At 43.2% G+C, this 23,436-nt stretch overlaps 1 protein-coding gene and 1 non-coding gene across 2 annotated transcripts; both read right to left on the bottom strand.

Annotated features, from left to right (window-relative positions):
• Nucleotides 1-2,348: 2,348 nt before the first annotated feature.
• LOC139220819 (cadherin-20-like) lies at nt 2,349-23,060 on the bottom strand. The gene is made up of 11 exons (XM_070852670.1): nt 22,842-23,060; nt 19,479-19,773; nt 18,972-19,091; nt 16,635-16,802; nt 14,608-14,795; nt 13,624-13,877; nt 9,116-9,252; nt 7,025-7,146; nt 6,284-6,401; nt 4,315-4,566; nt 2,349-2,866 (listed from the first exon to the last, which is right to left on the bottom strand). Exons 1-11 carry the CDS (start codon nt 23,058-23,060, stop codon nt 2,349-2,351), a joined length of 2,391 nt encoding a protein of 796 aa, XP_070708771.1.
• Nucleotides 6,117-6,188, bottom strand: trnae-uuc (transfer RNA glutamic acid (anticodon UUC)). Its single transcript has one exon. It is a non-coding gene; the product is annotated as a tRNA-Glu (tRNA).
• Nucleotides 23,061-23,436: the final 376 nt, after the last annotated feature.

Here is a 23,436-nt window from a genome sequence, read left to right as displayed (position 1 = left end):
GAAGCGTTCTGCTCAGCATGCAGAGGATATGAATGCATTTATGCAAACTTTTAAATCCTGGGAATATTAGAGGCTCATCTTCTGTGCAATTTCACTGTTGAATGCCGCCCAGCAGGTAAGCCACAGCCACTGATCTCTGAGTTATTTCTTTGTTGTTTGTTTTGACAGTGAAAATGGAAATTCATAGTAGTGGAAAATATGGTATGGAGTAGATGATCACTTTGATTTGCCTTTCTTTTGTTGTCTACTTATTAATTTTCCTTACAGTTTCCTTCCTGTTGCCTTGTCTTTCCTTTTGACTTTCCGGTCCTTTACTAGAATCCCTTTGATTGACATAAGCAATTAAGTGGAGATTTTTGCTTACGATTGATTGAGTCCAATTGGCAAATGTTCAATTTGCTCATATGAATGTTCCAGCGAAAGCAATCAGATGGAACGATTTTGCGAGGTGCTACCGAGGCTCGAGGCTCAGGTACAGCAGGCAGTGCGGGGGGATGAGCTTTTAATCACTGCAAAGCATTATCGCTGCAAAACAAAACAAGTCAAGCAAATTAAGTACTTTGAGGGAAACTGTAATGAAAAGTGAATCAGCTGCAATAACACTTTGGAGGACAATTCAGCATATGACTGCAAATTCAAATAGCTGCTGCTAATCTTTTGAAGGACTTACATTTTTGTCATGCTTCAGGGGATTGCATAATGCTCTTCACGGCCAGAAGAAGCGTTTTATTATTCCAAACTACTCTGAAAATTTTGGCCACCCAGATGTTCAGAAAGTCTAATTTTGTTTTCTTACATCAGTGTTGTGAGTACAGCAGTAATTCTCTCAGCCAGAAGTGGATAAAGGAGAAAAGAGACGCCTCATTATTTTGTTTTCTTTTTATTACCAAGAATACAAAAAAATATCTACATTCACATACCACTTACTGTAGCATGACTGACCACATAGATTTCAAGTAAACGTCACCCAATCAAATTATCAAAATGTACCTTCACTTCCTTTGTTTGTAAAACCCTTTTTTTTATCTTTTGGTGTTTGTGTTTTGCTGATTTTTATTTATTTTTTTCATCCAAAATGTCTTTTTTTTTTTTCTCTGTCCTTTTTACATTTGGCACTTAATGCTGAATATCAGTGTCTCTTAAGTCCACAGGATTGGAGGATTAAGCCACATTTGTGTGGTGGCAGAAGAGCAACACAGTATCTCCAACAGGACAGATCAAGCCTCGTTGCTGTCGGACTCTGGTTGGCACGGCGGTGGATCCGAAATGAAAGGCGCCTCGGTCGTGTGCTCGTCCAGGTTTGGGGATGATGTGCAGAGCTTTCCGCTGTGCAGCACATCTTGAGTAACATTTGACCGTCTGCTGGGATGTATCTAGTCCCCATCAAAAGGTTTTCAAAATGGCCTCCCTCATATCCTCACGAACTGCTTTATGGTTAGCGGGGAAAAAACAAAGATACAACACAAAGAGCTCAGAAAATACACAAAAACAATAATACAATAAACATATCAACCTGGGGAACCCACATGGGATTACACATTGCCATCTCCTGTGCATGTCATGTGACATTTAGAGATGCGAAGCTCTTTATCACACAGACTAAAAACAAAGGCAGTTACATCATATATGTTACATCATATACGTGATCTTTTAAAGATTTCCTCACATAGCGGCAGTTTAAGTACAGTGTTGGTTTGAAGTGTCCAAATAATTTAGCAAAAAATATAAATACAGCACGTGAAACAAAGAAATAAATTAAGACCTGCCACAGATGAAACATAAAGGAACACATCTCTGATTGCAGCAGTGACTTATCACTTTCATTTTTCCCCCTCTGTGTGGCGTTTGGGTCATATAAAACATTAACTCAGAACAGTGGATCAGCGTTTTAGAGTTTGTCTCCCGTGTTGCTGTGAGTAAGGTAGTTCCCTCGTTCTCGTTTTCATCTCATCGCATAAATCGCTCAATACTTTGAACCAAAGGGCCCCTGCCTGTGGCTGCGTCAGGCGAGGGAGTTTACATGTGCTTTGATGCCGTTCCTTTGGAGGCCTTGTGAGGCTGCCAATCCAGCCCGACTCTGAAGCCCGTCTCTGGGGGAGATTTAAAACCAGCTCACACTGCTGCTGTGGGCATCTCAGGCCTTCTAAGCTGTGGAGAATTGAGGCTTCGCCTGGAATTCAAATGCTAACAGTCATGGATGTGAGCGTGGGCACATCCTGGCTCTATTGTGTCTTCCTTGCACACTTTTTTTTCATACCTTTTTGTGTCACTTCTGTGATGTTTTTGTCTTTCTTTTGCTTTTTGTTGGTGTAGTTTTTCTCTGATTAAAAGGCAAATGTTTTGGCGTTCTACCACATCGGAGGACTGTTTGTCTCCAGCACTCCGTACATCTCGGCAAGTTTTTTAAAGCGAGGCCCCCAGTCGTTGAGATAGTCGTACTCGTGGTCCGTATTGGACGCCCCCGACTGGAGCGAGCTAAGCGACTCAGCAACCGAACCCTCCCCCTCATAGGCATAGGTCTGCAGGGAGTCGTAAGGTGGGGCACACGGGTCCATGTCGGCCTCCAGGAGCTTCGCCAGCACATATCCGTGAACATTACTGTCCCCGCCGCCGCCCATGACGCACGCCTGAGGGACATAACGTGACAAGCTCTCGATCTCTGGCAGCATGTCCTGTCTCATCTTTCCCAGTGCGTGGTGCACCTCACGCGGGTTCCACATGGCGGCGATGTCGAAGGCCTCCGTGTCCTCCTCACCGCCGCCTTCATCGTCGTAGCGCACAATGTTCTCGTGGACATTTTCCTCCTCGTCGCACAGGTAGGGCTTCTTACGGTGGGTGCGCAGAGAAAGCATGAGCAGAATCATCACTGGTGGATGGAAGAGATAAGAAACAGTCAGCACAGACACAAATCTCACGTTTCTGTAGATCAGATACATGATGAATCATTAATTAAACAAGTAAGAAATTTATCAAGCCAAAATAACTTTTACTTCAGTTTCTTTCATGTGGAAAGTTGCTTTTTGCTGCCTTATGTAATTGAACATCTTTGTGTTTTGAACTTTTAGTCGAACGTGAAAACAACAGAATTTCCAATGATTTCCAAAATGACAGAGGAGCGTTTCCATCCGACAGAGGGCAGGCAATAGGTCACATTACCTGCGTCGCAGTTCGGTTAGATTTAGGCACTGAAACTACTTAGTTAGGGTGTGTTTCACATTTTCTATATTGAACAGCTAATTAACAAAAAAAGTGATCGGCCTTTCGAGTCGATGGACAAATGCCTAAATATGAAGGGTCATGACTTCAGATAAATGTCATGCATTTGTCATTAACTGGACTTTAGAGCCAGAAAACATTTCTTGGTCAGACGGCATTTTAAACTTTTGTAGCAAAACGTAAAATGACCAAGAGGGAGCTTTCTTTTTTCTCATCTTCGATGTGACACACTACACCTGTTTACCACAAAAGAACCAGATATTAAAAGGTGTAGCACTAGAGGTGGTGGCACAGATACAGACACAGAAGGATTAGAGGCAGCCAACTAAAGCATATACCAGTGTGATATCATCGGAGCAGGACTAAATATGGTTTTGCATCCTGTCAAAAGTCTAGCATTCATTAGCACCAGCTGCCCTATAGCATCACACTTCCTTTTCCCCTGGAGGCTGATACGGACCCACTTTATCTCTCCCTGCAGACCTGTAAATGTGAGCAGGAGGGCTCAGCTGGTTGACTCACTCTGCTCTACCAAGAGGAAGCAATACATTTTGTTAAAACATCTCTGAGTGTGAGCTCATTGCTCTGAATTATAATAATTCTGATTTCAACGATTTCATCCATTTTAGCTGAAGGATTATTCAACAATCTTTGTTCAACATATCAAACACGTGCTTTGAATCTTTAATTAGGTGATAACATCAATATTAACACACTTTTACTATCATTTTAACATGTGACTTGATCATTCAGCTTATCAGAAATGTTCCCAATCAAAAGCAAGGTTTTCATTGGACTGGAGGGGTATTGAAAATTGGGATATAGAAAAGTAACAAGAGCTTTCAGACAAGGGTATTGCAGTAGATTTGTGCCTTTGAAACATAGTGGAAGTATTAAGTAAAATAGAAATACTCAAGTAAAAGTCATGAAGCCTTCTGAGTAATAAATGTGCCACCAGTGAATATCTGCGGCAACAGTATCTAACATCAAACCTTAACCAAGGCTTTGATATGAAATTTTAGCTGACAAAGTTTCAGATTAAAAACCATCATATGACAGCAGAAGTCCGCATCCTCACCACAGCAGGTCATGACTCACCCAGCAGGACAAAGATGCAGGCCAGAATCGCTATGAGCGCCCCTCTGCTCAGGCTCGCAGGCAGGCTGTACGCCTCGGCGTTGCACGACATGACGTTGCCCTCCTGGTCGCAGCTGCACACGCGGATGGTCAGCGTGCTGGTGCTGCTCTGGACCGGCTGCTCGCCGTCAGAGATGAAGATGGGCAAGTAGTAGACGGTCTGGTCATGCTGCGACCAGCCTCCACGCCGTGTCAGGATCCACGCTGTGTTGTCTGGAAAGAGACAAAAAGGTCAGGGAAAGGTTGAGCTAGTGGAGACTTTGGAGCTCAGACTGGCTTTTTCTGCATACATGTACGCAGATCACTTTAGTTCTAACTGGGCTGCATAGACAGTAGAAGTTAGTAGAGTGGTCATGGATCCAACAGTTTAGACCAGCACGATGATCTGTGCTCTTCCAAAGCCACACACACAGGATATACTTCTGAGGATAGATACTTGAAAAGTGTCAAGATCAGACTTCAAAATCCACCTCCTGTTATTACACACAACAACCAGGGATACGACCCCGGTGTCCTCATCGATAGCTGCTGCTGAAAGAAGTCCCTTCATACTGAATCCACAGAGAGAAAAGTGCTCTCTCATACCGGGTGCTGAACACAGACCACCTGAGCGGACAGCAGGAGTCCTGATCGTTACACCATGTGAGAATAGTGCACTTTACAGTGTGACCCATCAGTGAAGACGGCGTTAGCTTAGTTAAAGGTTTAAGTGATTTTAGCTGAACAGAGTCCTGAGAGACAGTGATAATTAAGTGGCATGTAAGTACTGAGGTCAGAGTCCTACTGTGCACTAGGATGTGGGTCTAGTTTGTGATACTGTGCTAAGGTAGCGTAATGAATGATAATGAAGTGATGAATGGGAGGTGAAAACCAGGAATACTGACCACTAGAGCACACGGGACTAAAGGGAAGAACAACTTTGGAGTTCTTATCAGCACTGAGAGTTACATGAATATTAAAGGTGCCTGTAGAACATACAGTGTATACACTACTCACTAAAAGTGAGGAATGTTTGACTTTCAGGTGAAATATATGGAAAATGTAAAAAGTGAATGCTGCAGTGATATTATATCATGAAAGTAGGGCATTTAAGTAGAAGCATGCACTGGTGATTTTATTCATCTTAAACTATTTATTGAAAGAAAATCTACCAACAGTGGTAGGTATACCACAACAAAACATTTTCAGTGTCTCAATAAATTGGGACGTGGCCAAAGGACGTCCACTCCTCTCCTTTCTGTGACTCTTCCAGTCTCTGTATCACTGTTCCAACCTCCTGATGACACTCTGTGACCCTCTAAGCTCAGTGAACACCTCCGTCTGAGGACTTCCTGTTTGAAGCCTCCAGTGTTGAGGTGCTGCTGATCAACTGTTAGGTGTCGTCTTGGTCTCATGATGTCAGAATGTGAACAGATGATGAGGAGGACTGTTTAAATACCAATTCTAACTGAAGCAGGAAATGTATTGGTGGATTCATGGATCAAACCTGTTGTGAATGTTGCTGTTAAGCTTCTTGTTAGAGAACAGCAGCTGGTGCAGAAAGTACTGAGACACTGAACAGTTGGACATGTGCATTCAAAGGTTTAGAGAAGGTCACATTAAGTTCACCTGGAAAGGTTAGAATGCATTTTAGGTTCATCCTGAAATTTCACCTGGAAGCCGAATATCCCTTAGTTTTTGTGAGTAGTGTATGTAGACATGGGAGGTAATGGTGACCGTATATATGTAGACATGAGGGTAAATGGTGATTCTGCTGTATGAGATTCCCATACTGGGAGTTGAACCCAGGCCGCCTGGGTGAAAACCAAGAATCCTGACCGCTAGACCATATGGGAACACGACAGGGGCTTCCTGCTACTGTACAGCCCACTGAAACCCAACTATCATGCTCCTGGCAGAGCAGCTGGACGGCTCACATGTTTCACTCTACCTTGGTTGTCTCTCAGGGTGAAGTTGGGGTTGTTGGCGGCCTCTGGAGCCAAGCTGTAGTAGAAGTGCTGTCCGCCCAGTGGCTCATCTGGATCCTCCGCTGTCACTGTTTGGATCAGCTGGATTACATCAGCAGACACAGAGTCAGATCCCAGCGGGGAACAAAAGGCACGGCATCACATTTGGTTGTGATCGTTCATGCGTAACTATTTGTAGCATGAGCTGTTTGTTAGGTTTACAATACATTCACATCATTACTCTTATGATTTAACTTGAATTTTCATATTTTTACTATGACTACTATTATTCTTCAGTCCAATTTCTCTAAATTAAACCTTTGTTCTCAAAAGATTGTATGTTTTCCTCCAACAGTGGTGCCAACACACAGCATACAATCACAGTATCGTAGTTTTAGAGGTGTTAGTGGAAGCATCAGAAGTAAAAGTGTTGTTTTGCTGATTCATTCATGTGTAAGCAGCATTTTAAATGTTGTAGCTGGTTATGGTGGGGTTCATTTTAATCACTTTTTATAGATGATAGGATTTGAAGATGATATATTTTGCATGTAAGATAGTTCTATCCAAAGTAACTAAGAGTTTGGTGGAGTAGAAGAATAAAGCAGCATAAAATGTACCTCAAATGTTGTACTTGAGTAAATGTACTTAGTTTTCTTCCTACTACTTATGATTCTTCATGCTGCGATGTCTAATGTTGTCATATCAGACGTTTCGTGTCTCTGTACCTGCCCGGCTTTGGCATTTTCACACACATAAGCCTCCAAGTAGTGCGTCAGCGAGGGAGGATTATCGTTCACATCCAGGATCCTCACAGCCACCGACACACTCGCGATCTGTGTGGGGTTATCTGCAGGAACACACACACACGTACAGGAGATGCACAAACTGGTCAGAAGCTGTAAGATGCATTGATGGACTCAGATAAATGACTCTTTGAGGATCCTGCTGAGCTCAGTTTGTGCCTCCCTTAATCTTCCCCTCATTTACAGTGAGCCTGCGGCACATTAGAGCTCCTCTCACTTAGATTACAATTCTATTATTCTCCATTACCAATCGGTAATTTGCATATCTTAACCAGCTGTGTAATAGGCAATAGAAACGCAATTAGTGGGTAATAACTACTTTCTCAGGTTTCATCACATGATCGATCAATCAGTGGTGTGACTTTGGCGGTGGAGGTCGAAGCTCTGTGGGTGAGTGTGACTGTGCTGTATGTGTGTCTGAGGGTCAGAGAGAAACACTTCAGCTGCAGCTACAGTGAAAGTGCTGCGACTTTGCTGACGTTTTACACAAGTGAAGTGAAATCAGCAGAGTGAAAGTCTGTTTGAGTGAAAGTACAATATGAAACAGTTCAATAAATGATAAAAGATTGTATTATTTTTTATGTATAATGTGTAAGGTGTGCGTGTGATCTGCGTCGAGCTTGAACCTGTTGTACGTTCAATGTTGTAAATAAAGTTTACCAAAGTCAAAAACACATTGTTTGTGTAATTACTCTCACTGCCAGAGGAGGGAGACAAAGATTTAGTTCTGCAGCTTTAACACTGTGACTTTTCTTATGCAATTATAACCCCCCACCCATTTATTCTCAAAGTTTCTCTAATTTCTCCAAAATCACATGCTTACATGCTCAATAATGTAGTGAAACAATCAATAATAACAGAAAAAGCTACTCAATTCATTCAATTCAATTAAGTGATAATGAGTGACGAAGAATTTTCACTTTTGCTTGTTTACTTTGAGCTTTGCTTCTCTCTCTCTCTCTCTCTCTCTCTATCCTCTCCTACCTGTGTCCTCTCTCGCCCTCTCCGTCTCCGTCACATCTTTAATTAGCCACCATGCGAAAAGTTATTTAATTAGTCATTAATTCAATTACCATCTCCTTTTAGGTGTGTCTACCAAGCAAAGGGACAAACAGACAAACAAAGCGAGGGGAGGGGGGGTGAAGGTGACTTTCGGTGCTACCAGCTGTGTGCAGATCTGCAGGGCATCTCCTGCTCTGCGTTACGTAACTCTGCAGGAGTTGTTTTCCAAAATCACTGGTTCTGCATTTGTGCAATTTATTCACCCATCTGTTTGTTTTTGTCTCCATGAATCTCCTTCTTAATAAGTCACTTTGTCTGTAACTTTAAGTCCGCTAAGCCTAACTAAGATTAGAAAATAAGCAGCATGTATATCCTTGGACATGTGCACTTCTTTGGTCCAAACTGCAATTACCAAAAATAAGTAATATCAGTTGTGTTTAATTAAAAGTTTTGCCTACTGGGAATCAGTGCTTTTATTTTCTGAATGGAACTCAAGCTCACAGAATAACTGGTCCTCCAATATGAAATGCAGTGAAGGGCAAGTCGTCCGTAATGTAATTTAGATGGTACACAGCTGACACTATGAGGAAAACAGCATCTGTTTCTACAAATATGTTCAAAAGACGGCAGAAAATTTGGAAGACATGGGCAATAGTTGCAGTATTATATGCTGCATGTTGTTACACAAAGAGTGAGTTGACTTGAGATTCCAGCTCTACTTCAAAGCTCTTCCTTAAAGGTGAAAAAATATATTGTATGTGTGTATTTTTCTTGATTGTTGCACAGCTACACATCATCTTTTCCCTCGTTTCAGTACAGATACACACTCTCATTTCTCATTTTATCTGTGTTTGATTTGTAGAGACAACAAATATTGTTATTTCACTGACATGAAATACAGAAACATTTGGTTCTTAAGACTCAAATATGGGCAAACATGACTTGATAAGGTGGAGATGTAGCATGAGATAGCCACGTATGTGTGTGTGTGTGTTTGTGTGTGTGACGTACTCATCTCCATGGCGAGGACGGTGATGTTGTGCCAGCCGATCTCCTCTCGGTCCAGTGAACGCACCGTCATCAGCGACCCGGAAGTGAGTTCGATGTAGAAGTACTTCTTGGGGTCACTGGACCTCTCGATGGAATACCTGGTGACACAAAATGACACATGAAGCCACGAAACACATGACATGAACCTTTGTGTACGTGTGTGTGTGTGTGTGTGTGTGGGCAGGAGGGGCACACACACCTAAGGTATACAATCCAGCACGTGCAGCGTGTGTGTATCTGAGCGATAAGGCGTCAGTCTGGCAGCATCTGAAGGCACAATGAGGAGAGGAGGCTCTGGATAAGGCTTAATCAGAGTATCTAGTTCTCCTGCCAAACTGACGCCGGGGATACACAGACCTGCAGCGTGCCGCTTTGGCTCATCTCCTGCCACCACGGGCCGCTTTCCAAAACACTCTTGTGCGAGCGCCGTGCAGCACACACACACACACACACAGAGAGAGAGAAGAGGACGAGAAGCAGGGGGACGTGGAGCACATCCTCTTCCAGGCTGTGGAGCAGAAACCTGCTTATGTAACCATGAGGTGTCCTGTGTTGACACATGCACTGAATTCCCCCCGTAGCAGCTCTGCTCTGCTCTGCTCTCACCTGGATGAAGTCAAAAAACGCCAATCATCATCTAGATCATGCTTCTCAACATGTTCTCCTCTTTTTCATTTGCAAAATTGGGATTCTTTTTTGAGACACAATCAGCAAAGACACCAGCTTTGTCTTCTGAGACTCAAAGTAAACTCAAAGAGATTAAACAACGGATTTATCAGTGAAAAATATGAACATTGATAACAAAACTACTGGCTGAGAGCTTAGTCCTTTTTCTTCCCATGACAATGAAAAAGACAAAGACAAAGCAACAGTTATTGTTTGGATGAAATGAGCTTATTAAAGATTTAATTTTGGTCTTTGGGGACCTGTGAGTGACGCCTAGCGACAGATGATCATGTGAACTCATGTGTTTACAGCCTCCCATGCATTTTCTGAAAAGTGGTAAGTGCTGTCTGACCTGTCGCCTCCTGGGTTCCTCTTTAGACTTTGGAAAATGTTTAATAAAAGTAAAGTTACCACTGCTGGAAAGATTAAGCACTATATTTTTAAAGTAACTAATGATTGTGTTTTTTTTTTTTTGTTATCTGGTGGTGGTGGAATAATCTTTAACAGCATTAAAAGCATCAGGAAACTCACCAAGGGAAGGGAACGAAAGACTTTATTAGATATTACAGTCACTTTAGTAGTATTGTGTGTGTGTGTGTGTGTGTGTGTGTGTGTGTGTGTGTGTGTGTGTTCATGTCTGTAGGGTTGTTTGCAGTGTGTGTTTCGGACTGTCAACAGGGAACAGTCGTGACTGGCACATCCACGGCTGGAAAGGATTTCCCTGAAGGATCTCTATTAATATCACTCCTCCACAGTCACGAGGAGGGGCTGCTGTGTGTGTGTGTGTGTGTGTGTGTGTGTGTGTGTGTGGCTTCAGTTATATCTGCTAGTCATGCTGCTGTCGGTAGAGGACAGAAAGATGTAAAATGGAAATGAGACAGACAGAGAGACTGAAGGTCACCTGCTGCTTGTTGTTGTTATCTGTCATCTGATGTTGTTGTTGCTGCAGCAGTATCTGGCCTCAGCTCCTCACAGTCACCCTCAACTGATTCCACAGATATCTGCAACTTCTTGTGCTGCTGAGACTCAAACTCTCCTTGTGGCTTTTATTTTTTTTAAATCTCTCACTGATTCACCAGCAGAGTCCAGCACCAGCTCTGGGGGTTCAGATTGGAGCTTTAGCTGCATCAATATGGCTGGCTGACTGACTGACTGACTGACTGACTGACTGACTGACTGACTGACTGACTGACTGACTGAGGGGATGGGGGCGTCTGTTTATGGCTAAACCAGCTCATGACATACTGATGATGTCAAGTACAAAAGCACATTTAATCAAATACTTTAGTACAAGTTTGAGGTACTTGCACTTTCCTTGCATATTTTCACTTCTGCTACGATTCAGAAGCAAATATAGCACTTTTTTCTCCACCACATTCATTTTACTGCAAAATATACTCAGCGAACAAACGATGATGTGTTATTATAGGATAAGATAAGACTGCGGAGAAGAAATTCACATGTGATCCAGCAATATATGAAGTCATCAACATTAGCTCCATATTTACACATGTTAGCATCATCATTATAATCTAAAGGTATAATGTACATTTTTCTGAAACAGTCAAATTCTGCTTTACTTTTGATACTTTTAGTATTTTTTCATGCCAATACTTTTAAATGCAGCGACTTTACTGAAGATCTGAGTGCCTCTTCCAGCCCTGCTGGTGTTTAGCAGTTATAATGTGTAGACAGATGCATCATATTTACTTTACAGCATTTTATTTAAAGGTGTCTTGATGAGTTTTCATCCAGACAAACAGAATGTTTACATAGTGTGCGTCCTTGAGGTCTAACAAATGAGTCGAGCGTATTTCCTTCCATATAAAACATTTGCAAAGCCGGATTACTATTTCCTCTATTTTCATTTCTACATCAGAGTTTTCCGGTCCTGGTCCTGGAGGCCAGCTGTCCTGATTGTTTCCTGCTCCGACACACCTGATTCAAATGAATGTGTCGTTATCAGGCTGCTGCAGAGCTGCAGAGATGATGAGCTGATCATTTCAATCAGATCTGCTGGAGCAGGGAAACATCTAAAACATGTAGAGCAGCGGCCCCCAGGAGCAGGATTAGGAAACATTGTTCTGCATGATTTATATCCATTATTTGTTAGGATGGCTCCTCTCCTGTTCTTTTACTGGTGCAGTTCAGCATATCTTGGCGTGTTATCGCCACCTGTTGATCAGTAGAGTGGTGTGAAGCGGTTGGAAGGTGTGTTGTGAGCAGGACAAACAAAACATGGACCCACTCATAGTTAAACAGATCCATAGCGCTGCTAGAGGCCACAAACTCCACAGGGAACCTTTAGGTGTCCAAATATAATCTCCTTGGCATGTGTCTTAAAAAGTCCCATAATGCAATGCTTTTCTTTCAGATGGGTAAAGTAGTGATGCGGCACTGTACCTGCCAGGAAGGAGGGGAATGATGAGGGCTCATAAGTGTCTTAAATCTAAATTTCCTGCCCACTATTGACTACACAGAATAGTGACTGAGTGAATGAGGAGGAAATTATGGATGCGGCACTTGAGATAAACTGCTGAGTGTCCACACACACACACACACACACACAGGCAGTCATCATCTACATGCCTTTTGTGTGCACTACTTTTAGCCCTAATCGAGGTTGTGAAGCGGACAGCTGGGACGGGGTGCAGCCTGTGCCATGTGAAACACTCATTTACTGCCGCAGTCATTGATTCCTTCAGATGATTAATAGACTAATTAAAGGCTTTATGTCTAATTAGTTTATGAGAGGTGCAGTCTGGACAGTAAACCCACCACGCAACATCTGTTCTGTTAGAGCACAAACCATACTCTCCAATAATTGAGAGAAGTGAAAGTCCTCCTCATGTCTGTGTGCTGACTAATTGCTGGATGTTCATACTTGTCAGGGTTGTTATTAACATCATGTTTGTCCTCCTCATCCTCATCTCCATCAGCATCAGCCGTCCCACTATGGAGCACTCAAGCACACAGGTTGATAAATAGAGCCTGCAGAACTCATATTGTGATGCTGCCCCCTGCTGGTGGTCAGATAAACTTACAGCTACAGAGCCAGAACACACAACTTTTATTCCCACTGTCTACCAACTCACGTTTAGCTGCTGTAGATTTATAGATTTAGGTAAATGTAATGTTTTAAAAACTATTAATTTGCTTTACTCACACATACTTTACTGGCATTACAGCCTGTCCCAGCATGCGCTGGGAGAAATAGAGAAAAAATGATTCACTCTCAGGAAGCTAGTAGACAAATATACTGAAATTTCATGAGGCTCATACTGGGGTTAGGGTTTCTAATCTTGGTTTTCAGTTTTCTGCCAACTTACAAGTGCAGCAGCTCATGAATACAATGTTGTCAGTTGGCCAACTCCTTTATTTGAGACGTCAGAGCCTCTCAGCAGCACCAGTTCACAAAGTCAGTAAAGGACTTTTCAGATACCTTTTGTACTGCAAAAAAACACAACACGTCTATTTACCATGAGACTTTACTTAGATGGTAAATTTCTGTGCTGTAATATAAAGAAATAGAACTTCAATTAGAATTTATATGACTCATACAGAGCTAAATAATGCATTCAAACTTGGGAGCATCCCCACAACTAACTTTTGGGGTCAACTCCTTTGGTGTAGTTAATTTGTACAATAAATCACAGAATCACCCAACTTGCAAATCTAATAGAATAAATGTGTTTATACTGAAGCCAAATGTGAATTTGATTAGTGTGGAAAGCAACAGGACAGGGGATTGAAAACAAAGCTAGAAAAGCCACATGACAGCGTTGCTCCGGTGTTCTCCTCACCTCACAGTGTTGTTGGCAGCATCAGGATCCCTCGCAGACACGGTCTTCACCACTGTCCCAATCTCGGCGTCCTCTGGCAGCTCCACGTAGTACGCCGGCGAGTCAAACAGCGGGGGCTCGTCCACGTCCTCCACGCTCACGTGCACGATTGTGACGTCCTTGAAGTTCCCGCGGTGGTGCGAGGCAGGGTCCAGGTGGGTGTTGGCCCCCTCCACTTTCAGGGTATAACTGGGCTTGCCTTCAAAGTTCAGCGGCTGGAGGGTGAACACACATAAGGGCATTAGACAGATGAAACTTTTCGTCGTTACTGAGCTTTTGCTGCACTTTGGCTGCAGCTTTTGACAAACTAGTTTTAAACTTTAGCAATTAAGTTATGCTCTTTGCAGTCACCCTCAGTTAAAAGAATTCTCAGTTATAATTCCCCCATGAAACACTTACATTTGTGCCTGTTTGATGTTAAAAAAAAAAGAAAAGAATCTGCAGTACTTTATGGACAGTGAAAGTCAAATGCAGAATGTCTTTCTGCATTCTGGGTATATGAGGACAAAAACAAGTAGTAAAAGCACAGTAAAAGAGCAGAACAGGAGGTAACAGACTGGTGGAGGATGCTCAGGTGAAGACGTCAAAACAGATTCTTCCTTCAAAAACATGAAACTTCTAAGTATTGACTTCAATGCTGTATTTACCAAAAGAAGACCAGGAATAAAGAACGGGTGATACGCAGCACTGTTCAAGTTATGTCATTTCTGAAGTTTGTAACTTCCTCCCTGATTTATAAACACATAAGAAATGTACAAACAGAAGCTCCAACTGTTTCTTCTTCTTTCATGAAATGTATGACAATCATACATTCTACTAATTGATATTAACACTGATAATATCAATTCCCATAAAATGAAGATGGTTAAAATGATCCCTATATCTATTATCTGTAACTAGTAACACAGATTATGAATTATTTTCTTTAGCAGTTTGCCTGTGTACCTTTTTCACTGTGATGATGCCAAAAAGGTTAGTGGGATCAGTGCTGATGTCAAAAGTGTCCCTTCCGTCTCCATCAATGATGCTGTACTTCATCTCGGCGTTGACCCCGATGTCCCTGTCCTTCGCCCAGATCCGACCCACCACTGAGCCCACGGGAGCCGACTCTGGGATGCTCATCTGATGAAGCCCTGAGGAAATAAACAAAACAGAACGATCATCATCCTGGCCTACTGTTTCCATCTGTTTGAGTTTTTTTCTTCCTCCAGAGGGAGCCAAACCTCTTCCATCACCTCTATGGCTGTTCTCAAAATCACATCTCAGACAGCTTAAAATAAATGGCTCCATAAACGCCTCACAATTGGGTTATATACTGTCTCATGGGTCGGCTTCAATTTCATCTACCGTTTAACCTCAAAGAAGAGGTGACAGCTGCCCAATTTGTGGCGCTCCCCGCAGTACAAAGTGAAATGCCTGCACATTGTGCTTGACAGAGGGGAATCCCTGAAGCTCTTCACAACCGATCAAAGTTCTATGGAAGTGATGGCGCTAATTGGTGGGGGACTAGGGAGTGAAGTGGAAGTGGGTGGCGGCGGCGGCAGTCGGTGTTTTTCTTTGTCTGGGAGTGAAGCCACCCGTTGGCCAGGCAGAGATGACCGCGGACAGCTAGACAACCCCTGACCTCAGGAGGACGATAATGAGAGGAGCAGAAATGGGGATAATCAAAGAGACAGCATGGGGCGACTGGTGGCTGAGGCAGGGGAGGGAGGGAGGGAGGGAGGAGGCCAGGGGGTAAATGGCCAGGGACTGGTGGCCAGAAGTGGACAGAGGGAGAAGGGCAGAGGGGCTAACAGCTTGCATGCTTGAGAGAAATGAGGTGGATAGATGCAGAGCCGCCCATACAAAACAGTAAACTCTTGTGGTGTGAGCATGCATGGCTTACAGATGCTGCAGTGCCATGTTTTAGTGCATGCATGCCACACTACTCCCTCACCTGCAGACATTTGCAGCTGAAACACGCTGCCAAGTCGAACCACAAGTCAAGCATCAACCCTCAAGCAGAACAGTGTGCTGTTTTTTTAAAATTCAAGGGAACTTCAGCATCATTTGAGGGCTTTGATTTAAGGTTTGTAGCATGTTTCAGCTGCAAATGTCTGCATGTAGGTTTGGAGATTCAATAATGCCGCATGCTCACAGAATGGTATGTGCGTACTGTGAGCATGCTGCACAGCACAGGGTTCACTGTGCATGATCATTAGAAGGGAATACTTGGGATTATTTTATAAAGTTGGACTGAAAACAAGCTGTGACTGTAACATCCCAAGGTGTGAAAGGTGCTTACAGGTGGAGGAAAGCAGAACTGAAAGAATCCATTGCTTAAAAATGAAGCAGCTAACTTTATCTGCATAACTCTAAACTGAATGGTAAGAAATACACTTATATGAGAATGTCCTCTTTACAAACGTGTTTTTAAGACTGTTGCATTTAATGTCAAAGGTTCCAGCTCCTCTAACTCCAGGATTCACTGCTCTCCTCTACTTTTCATGGGGGTCACCTGAATATGTTTGGGTTCTGGATGGTTGCTCAGACAAAACAAGACATTTGAAGACATCACCTTGGACTCTGGGAAGCTGTGGTGGACATGTTTCCCCTTTTTCTGACATTCTATATATAAAGAGATTAACTGATTAGTCGATAATGAAGATAATCCTTAGGTGCAGCACTCATGCAAACAATAATTTGTAATTTTCTGAGGTCATAACTGATCTGATTTAGTTAATACTAAAATCTGTTTTCAGCCCCATGATGTATTTAGTTTTTTTGCATTATTTTTTCACTACACTACACTTCACCTCTGGCTGCACTGATTTTCTACTGTTGAGAGAAACAGTCTGAGACTTTTAAATGTTGCTTCTTGTTCTGGTGTAAGAGTATCAGGACAGATTAGATAAAGGTGATGTAGGTTCAGGTAGAGCAGGGAGGAACAAAACAATGGGAGGATAATAAGACAAAGTGCTGCCATATCTTACTCTGGTCAAACATGGGGGGGTTGTCATTGATGTCACTCAGTGTGATGTTGACAGTGGTGGTGCCAGCGAGCCCCCCCAGCTGGCCGCCCATGTCCTTGGCCTGGATGACCACTGTGTAGTTTTCTCTGGTCTCGCGGTCCATGTCTGCCAGGGACACACGGACCACGCCTGTGGAGAGAGACCAAGACAGAGAGAGAGATAGTTAGCGGGGGCGGACAAAGACGCATGAGGTGAATTAAGGGTCAGCAACAGAGAACTGGTGACACAGATTAGAGTCATGTGTCCTGGAATGCCAACGCCCCCAATGGGCCCGACAACAGGCTGCATGAGTGAATTACTAATAAACTTCTGTTCTGGTCTTTTAAATAATTATTTGGTTTAATGACATGGTTTCGTCCTTTATCATTACTGGCCTTCAATAGAGAAAACACTGTGTAATCCTTTGCCCACTGGAAGTAACAAACATCAGGTGCATTAATTAATGTTCTGTCATGTCTCAGTGCAAGATTTCCTAAATGCCGTGTGTTGTATGACATAACATCCGCCTGGCAACCACTTTTGTTCTAAGAAAAGTTTATTTTTCTCTGACATGCAGCCACAGCAGGAGCAATTTGGACAATAATCTTCCTCAAGGACAAGACGACTAGTTTCCATGGTTGTAAAGTTTAGTCACATTGGAACTGCCATAAAAAAAAGCTGCACACAAACCAAGTTATTGCAGAGTATGTGACATCTTTAACCTGGCACTCAGCTTTTCAAGTTTGCTTTCAGTTTGGTCTCCCTATTGTCTGGAAGCCATCTGCACGCTATCATCAACAGGGCATCATTACAGTTTTTCTGGATGCAGCAGCAGAATGTGACCGTGTTGAGCGTTTGTGCTGCATGTGTTAAAGTTTTAGATCCCTACAATAAAAGCCTCAGTGCTGTGCTTACTGTCGAGTCAGGGCGGCTGATTGATAGCTGTAGAGCTACTTGTGTTTCAGTGATGGATAAACCTACAGCAGTGGCAGCGGTCTGAGTGGCTGCCGATGGCCAGTGCAGCCTGAGAGGCTTGGCAACAGATTTCTGTGCTGACAAACAAGGAAATGAGGCAGCTGTGGTAAACAATGGCCAGTGACTCTCTGCTTTTAGAAAGCTAATGGATTTTTGGAAGTGGTGGCTACAGTTAAGAGCGCTGTTACCATGTGCTGCAATGCTCCAGTTAGATATTAAAGCTCACCGAGTTTTAGCTCCTTATTTACAGGAATAAGAATATACCTTATTCTCATTGCTATCGTCTTGCTTAATTATTCAATATATCATCATATTGACTATACTGATACTGTTACTGACACTTAACTTACAGTTTTTTATCCCCCAGAATAAATAATGTTTTTGGGTTATTTCACATTTTTGCAGGGATTGAAACCACTCTTATGTTGGTGCGTTAATGATGAAGCCAGAGACGGGCGGCAATTAGCTTAGCTTAGCATAAGGACAGAAGAAAACAGTTTAAGCTTAACATTACATTTGTTTACATGTGCAGAATAAGCAAACACAGATACGCTGTGTTCTGAGTGAGATTACAAGCTGTTGGTAGATGAAGATTTTCACTTTGGACAGATCCAAGCTAGCTGTTTCCTCCTGCACCCAGTCTTTATGCTAAGCTAACCTTACTGACCCCCGGTTCCAGCTCAGCACTTAATGCTAAGAGATATGACAGTGGTATCAATCTTCTCCTCTAACTCTCGACAAGACTGCAAATAAGTTCCGTTGTCATGATGTAAATCACAATAGCACTGTTTGCTAAATCAGTAGTCAAGTAACCACTTGATGACTTCGCAGCGAGGGGCTGCCTGTCTCATTCTGTCCTCATTTTCAACAGCTGAAGTCACACTTTGAGCTTTGTACATCTTTTTTGTGGTGTGCCAGGAGTTTGAGATACTGCAAGCTGCAACAAAAGAGCGCCGTGTTTGAGACAAGTGTTCGGTAGTCTCATAGCAACAACAGGAGCCATGCTGAGCTTCCCACATTCAGAGCTGGTTGGTATACACAGGGGCTTAAAGTGTGGACTGCTAAAATCAGACCATGGTGCAATTACAGTGTGATACAGTGTTAGAAACAAGGTGGGGTATTAACGGTAGCTGCCAGCCCACTGTTAGGAGATCGTATCTGACTGTCAGTGGTAGTTTGTCGACTTTATCAGGTCATCTAACGGCAGTCATGCTTATAAAACATTCACATGGAGCTCATAAAATAGTTAAAGTCAGACTCTACATGTAATGGATAAAATGCCGGTTTCCCTGGTTACAGATTGAGTGTTTAAGGGGGAGTTTAGCAGCATATGTACAATCGTACCAGTCTTGGCGTCCACTGAGAAGTACGGCTGGCCCTCCAGGATGCTATAGACCACACGAGCACTGTTGCCGTACGTGGGGTCATCGGCATCTGTAGCGGTCAGCTGGATCACAGATGTTCCTGGGTAGTAAACACAGGAGGGAAGAGGAAGAGGTGGATGAGGAGACGGTGAGGAGAAAGAAAGATGCCGGTCACCATAATTTTGGGTGGAGTTTTTCCATCTGTGGCTGGAGCAGCTCCAGGAATTAACTATGCTTATTTACTTCAAAGTAACCGCAAAAGTAGGTTTATGAATAGTGAATGAAGCAGATGGAGACGAGTCTGTGAGAACAAACAACAGCGATGACTCTGCAGGGCCATTATGTACCTTGCCTATGTTCATCACTGCTGCAAATTCACAGCAGCCACTCCCTTAAATCCAAACATCTCAAACATGCAGAGGCAACAGTTTAGTTTATGTCTCCATCCATCTGTCTGCCCTTACTTTGCCTTTCTCCTCCTACTAACCTATTTTGGACATTTCTGGCACAGACGCCTGGTAGGGTCCGTCCAGAAACCTCGGCTCATTGTCGTTGATGTCCTGGATCTTTACGATAAACTCGGACTCAGGCTCCAGGGGCCTGTCCGTCAGGCGATTGCGAGCCTGGGCACGGAGGATGTACTGGGCTTTCACCTCCCGGTCCAGCCTCTGGATGGCGTGGATGTCGCCTGTGCTGTCGTCTATGGTGAAGGTGGTGCCAGCACCCTCGCCCGTTAGGATGTACTTAATGGAGCCGTCGCCTTTATCCATGTCTGAATGGAGCTGGGGAGATGTTGATCAAATCAGTCAAAGTTCATTTCACTCTGCATATTCCCAAAGAAAATATTCACTTTTTTGGTTAATTTGGAAACATTTCAAGTGTTTTGAAAGTAATGGGACAAGCTTTCCAAAGTGGTCACATCTGTGCCCAAACTGCTTGTGCTTTGGCCAAAATAAAATGCAAGGGGATCAATCTCACACAAACAAGATAACAGGCGTATAACAGACATATGGTACAGTCCAAAAGTATTAGGGCAGTGACATGTTTTTGAGGACATTTAATTAGGTCACATCCCCCAGTTTTAGAACAATGCAGCAGCACAGTGAACCTAAACATACATACAAGACAACCAAAGGACTATTTGGAGCCAAACAGTGGAAAGTTCTTGGTCTGAATCCAACTGAAAGTCTGTTCGTGAGCTTGGATGAGGTAGAAGCCTGATAGAAGCCTCACACCAACTGTGTGCTGATTTCTGTTGTCAGTCAACAGAAAATGAATCTATAATCTTGGTAGTTAAAAAAGTATAAAAAGTTGTTTACCTCAAAAATCTCTAGTTGACAAAAATGTCTTTTGTTGTCGTACCTTCAATATGAAAAATGCTGCTTTTCTCTTTTTTCTATCATTGTAAAATGAGTATCTCTAAACCAGGAGTAAATGAAGTCTAGACACCCAGAGGTGCTGTGTGGTTGTATGTGTACTTTAATACTGTGGCTGTAAGTAGAAATCTAATCACAGCTTAAAGCCCTTTTGTTACCTCGGGCCCTGCAGCACAATCACAGGCCTTTTGTGGCCCTTAAGTGCAAATGCCAGCCTGTTGATGTGCAATCACTCCTTGCTCTGTACTTCCAGGGTCTCTGCATATGATGAGTGCCTATTGCCAACGCACTGGCAGAGCTGAATCAAATATTCCTTTTGACGCTTGCCTGGTATATAAATCAACAGGCTTGGACTCAACAAAACACCGACAAAAATGCTCTGTCTGACTCTAAACACACACTTCTTTTAAGATACTTGCTTTGGTCCTTCGCTGTCTGGGGCCACTAAGTGAAACGAAGAGCTGAGGTTGTCGAACTGCTCAAAGTTTGCAGCTACAGCGCTCATTGTTGTTGTTCTGCTGATAGTTGAGCAGCAATCTTCACAATAACTATCCTTCCCCAAGCAGCAGACAATACAGCTTTTCCTATCTCTGTGGACAATGTGCCCACCTGCACTCCCTCCTGCAAAGCCCTGTGCAGCCCAACTTGGCCCAGAATATATTTTTTAATCAACGCTCCATTGTGGGCTTCACCCTCGTGTCTCGTGGTGATATATCTCACACTAGTGCCTTCCCACCGCCTGATGCTGCACTGATCCTTCCTCTCTGCCCAAGCCTATGAAAAGAGGGAGTTTGACACTCAGGCTATCAATTACCTACTCGGTCTTAGCCCCGGTCCAAAGCCCAAACCTCTGACATCTCCACAGCTCTGAATACTAGGAATACTAAGCTGAGGGGAGAAAAATCCCTCGGGGAGGAGGATACAGTCCATGTTTCTCCTGCTTTGTCATATCCCACAATGCCTTTCTGCCTTGAGTGGCTCTCTGAATAGTAGCCTGGCCTGTCAGAATCATTTATTTCATTCAGCTTGAAAAAATTAGGGTGGGTGGCTCAAAAAGAATCAGTTAAGAAACGCTTAATAGGAGAAAAGAAGAGGTAAGATGGAAGTGAATATGCTACAGCATCTGTACAATATTCCACATAATTCCACATTCAGCAGCAGATATGGTACTTTTTTCTAAAGCACCGATGCACTCTCTCAGGACTTGTTACTTTTCTTTCTAGTCGGAGCACACGACTTTTAGGAATCCAACATTTTCCTCTGTAATTCCGAGCGGCAGTGGGGAAATTATTCCTGAAGACTAATTAGGCAGGTTTGCATCATTTTCAAAGGGAAATTTATGAGGATGAGGAGTTAGCACTGCTGTGTTTTAAAAGTCAACGAGGAATACTGAGGCATCTGCAAATTCAATCAAAAGTCTGGAGTTAGTGTTTCAAGATCAGGGGAGCATAGTTTTTGGAATGAGGGGGGAAAAGTGTTCTAACAGCTCCACATATGGGCACTGAGGAATCTTATATCCAAGAATGCTCTGCAGGAATTATGCTTTTCAGACAGATTTTTATCTGAACTCACAATTTACATGCGACAAAAAACAGTGTTTGAGTCAAGATTGTCTATGAGGGTGTCAAATGGGCCCATTGGTGCTGTTCTAGGGCGTCATTGTTCATTCAAAGGGAGCAATAAACAATAGAGTAAAAACAAAAAATATTTAAAAACGTGATATTTGACATATTGTATTGGACATCTAATGTTGGAGTACACTAAAAATGTACTTAGCTGCTGAACTACCGTTACAGTGGCTGAAGAACTGCACAAAAAGCCTCACCAAAAAATACTTTTTTTTAAAGATGTGAAAGCAATTTTCGATTGCAGTTTGCAAAATTGTTGTGTCTCTCTGCTGATGATGACTGGCCTTACAACTATTGATCAAATGTTCAATTCACTTTAGCGACTGAGTGATCAAAGTGCTCCTTTGTGACCGACTGCTCCTTTCAGAGCATGTCAGTCGTGTTGCAGGCGTGCCATCCACTTCTGTGGAAAGGGGGCCGACTGAGTGAAGCTCCAGTTTGAGTCAATTAACTCAATCACTGCTGTCTGGCTCTGGTTTAGAGTGGACCGAGGAGAGGCTGCCTTAGTATGAACACAGTGCATCCAGGGATTAAATTGGGATTTTTCTTCCCAGTGTTTGAAGCTTGCCTCTGCCAGCGACACTCTCTTTTGCATTCATACACTCAGCTCAGGCCAAAGCAGCAGATGACCTCCAAGGTGCTGAGCTCCTCTGTAGATCTCTCTGTTTGCAATCTTTCAAAGTTTGGGATGAAATCTCTTTGCAACACCTACACTGAGTGCAAGGTCACACAGAAAAGCTGCTCCCCTACCTGTGCACTTTGGGTTTCTCCAGATTACACCTTTATGTGAGTGCATGTACAATATATGCACATGTTCATACACTACAGCATGTAATCAATACTGACCTTTCCGATATAGAGTGGTTCCAAGCCAGTGTACTCCTCCAGGACAAAGAACTGGTTCCACACCCAGCCTCTCTTCACCCTCTGGAGGAGCGCCGAGCTGCCTGCCTTTCCCTCCTCTACAGGCTTACCCAGCAGGCTGTGAGGCAGAAGGGTCAAAATGCCGAGGGCCACAGGGAGCAAGGTGCTGGCAGCTGCTGGAAGATGAAATCGGTCTCCCATTGTTAAGCGCAGGGTAGTCGTTGAAAAGACTTTTCCTCCTTCTTCCACAAGTGCTGTTGTTTTCTGGTTACTGTAAGAGGAGAAAAAAAGATAAGTCTCAGGTTAATGTCCTTTTGGATACACACACCCTTTCATAACGTACTGAGCCCCAGCATGTGTTACACTGCCGGAGACCTGCGGATGACACATCTCAGCTGTCTTTTTTCCTGCTTCCAGATTAGCCCTCTACTACTGAGTTATAATGAGCTGCGTCTACATGGGCTATTCTTATAATCCTGTTGAGGTCATGTGCTGGAGGAGAGGAGGTAACGTGAGAGGAGAAGAAGATGGGGACAATGGGTGCAACACAAAACATTCATCTCACTATTACCTTACT

This window comes from Pempheris klunzingeri, chromosome 21, assembly GCF_042242105.1.
Source record: "Pempheris klunzingeri isolate RE-2024b chromosome 21, fPemKlu1.hap1, whole genome shotgun sequence".
NCBI classification, from domain to species: domain Eukaryota; kingdom Metazoa; phylum Chordata; class Actinopteri; order Acropomatiformes; family Pempheridae; genus Pempheris; species Pempheris klunzingeri.
This window is presented reverse-complemented; position numbering and strand designations above follow the sequence as displayed.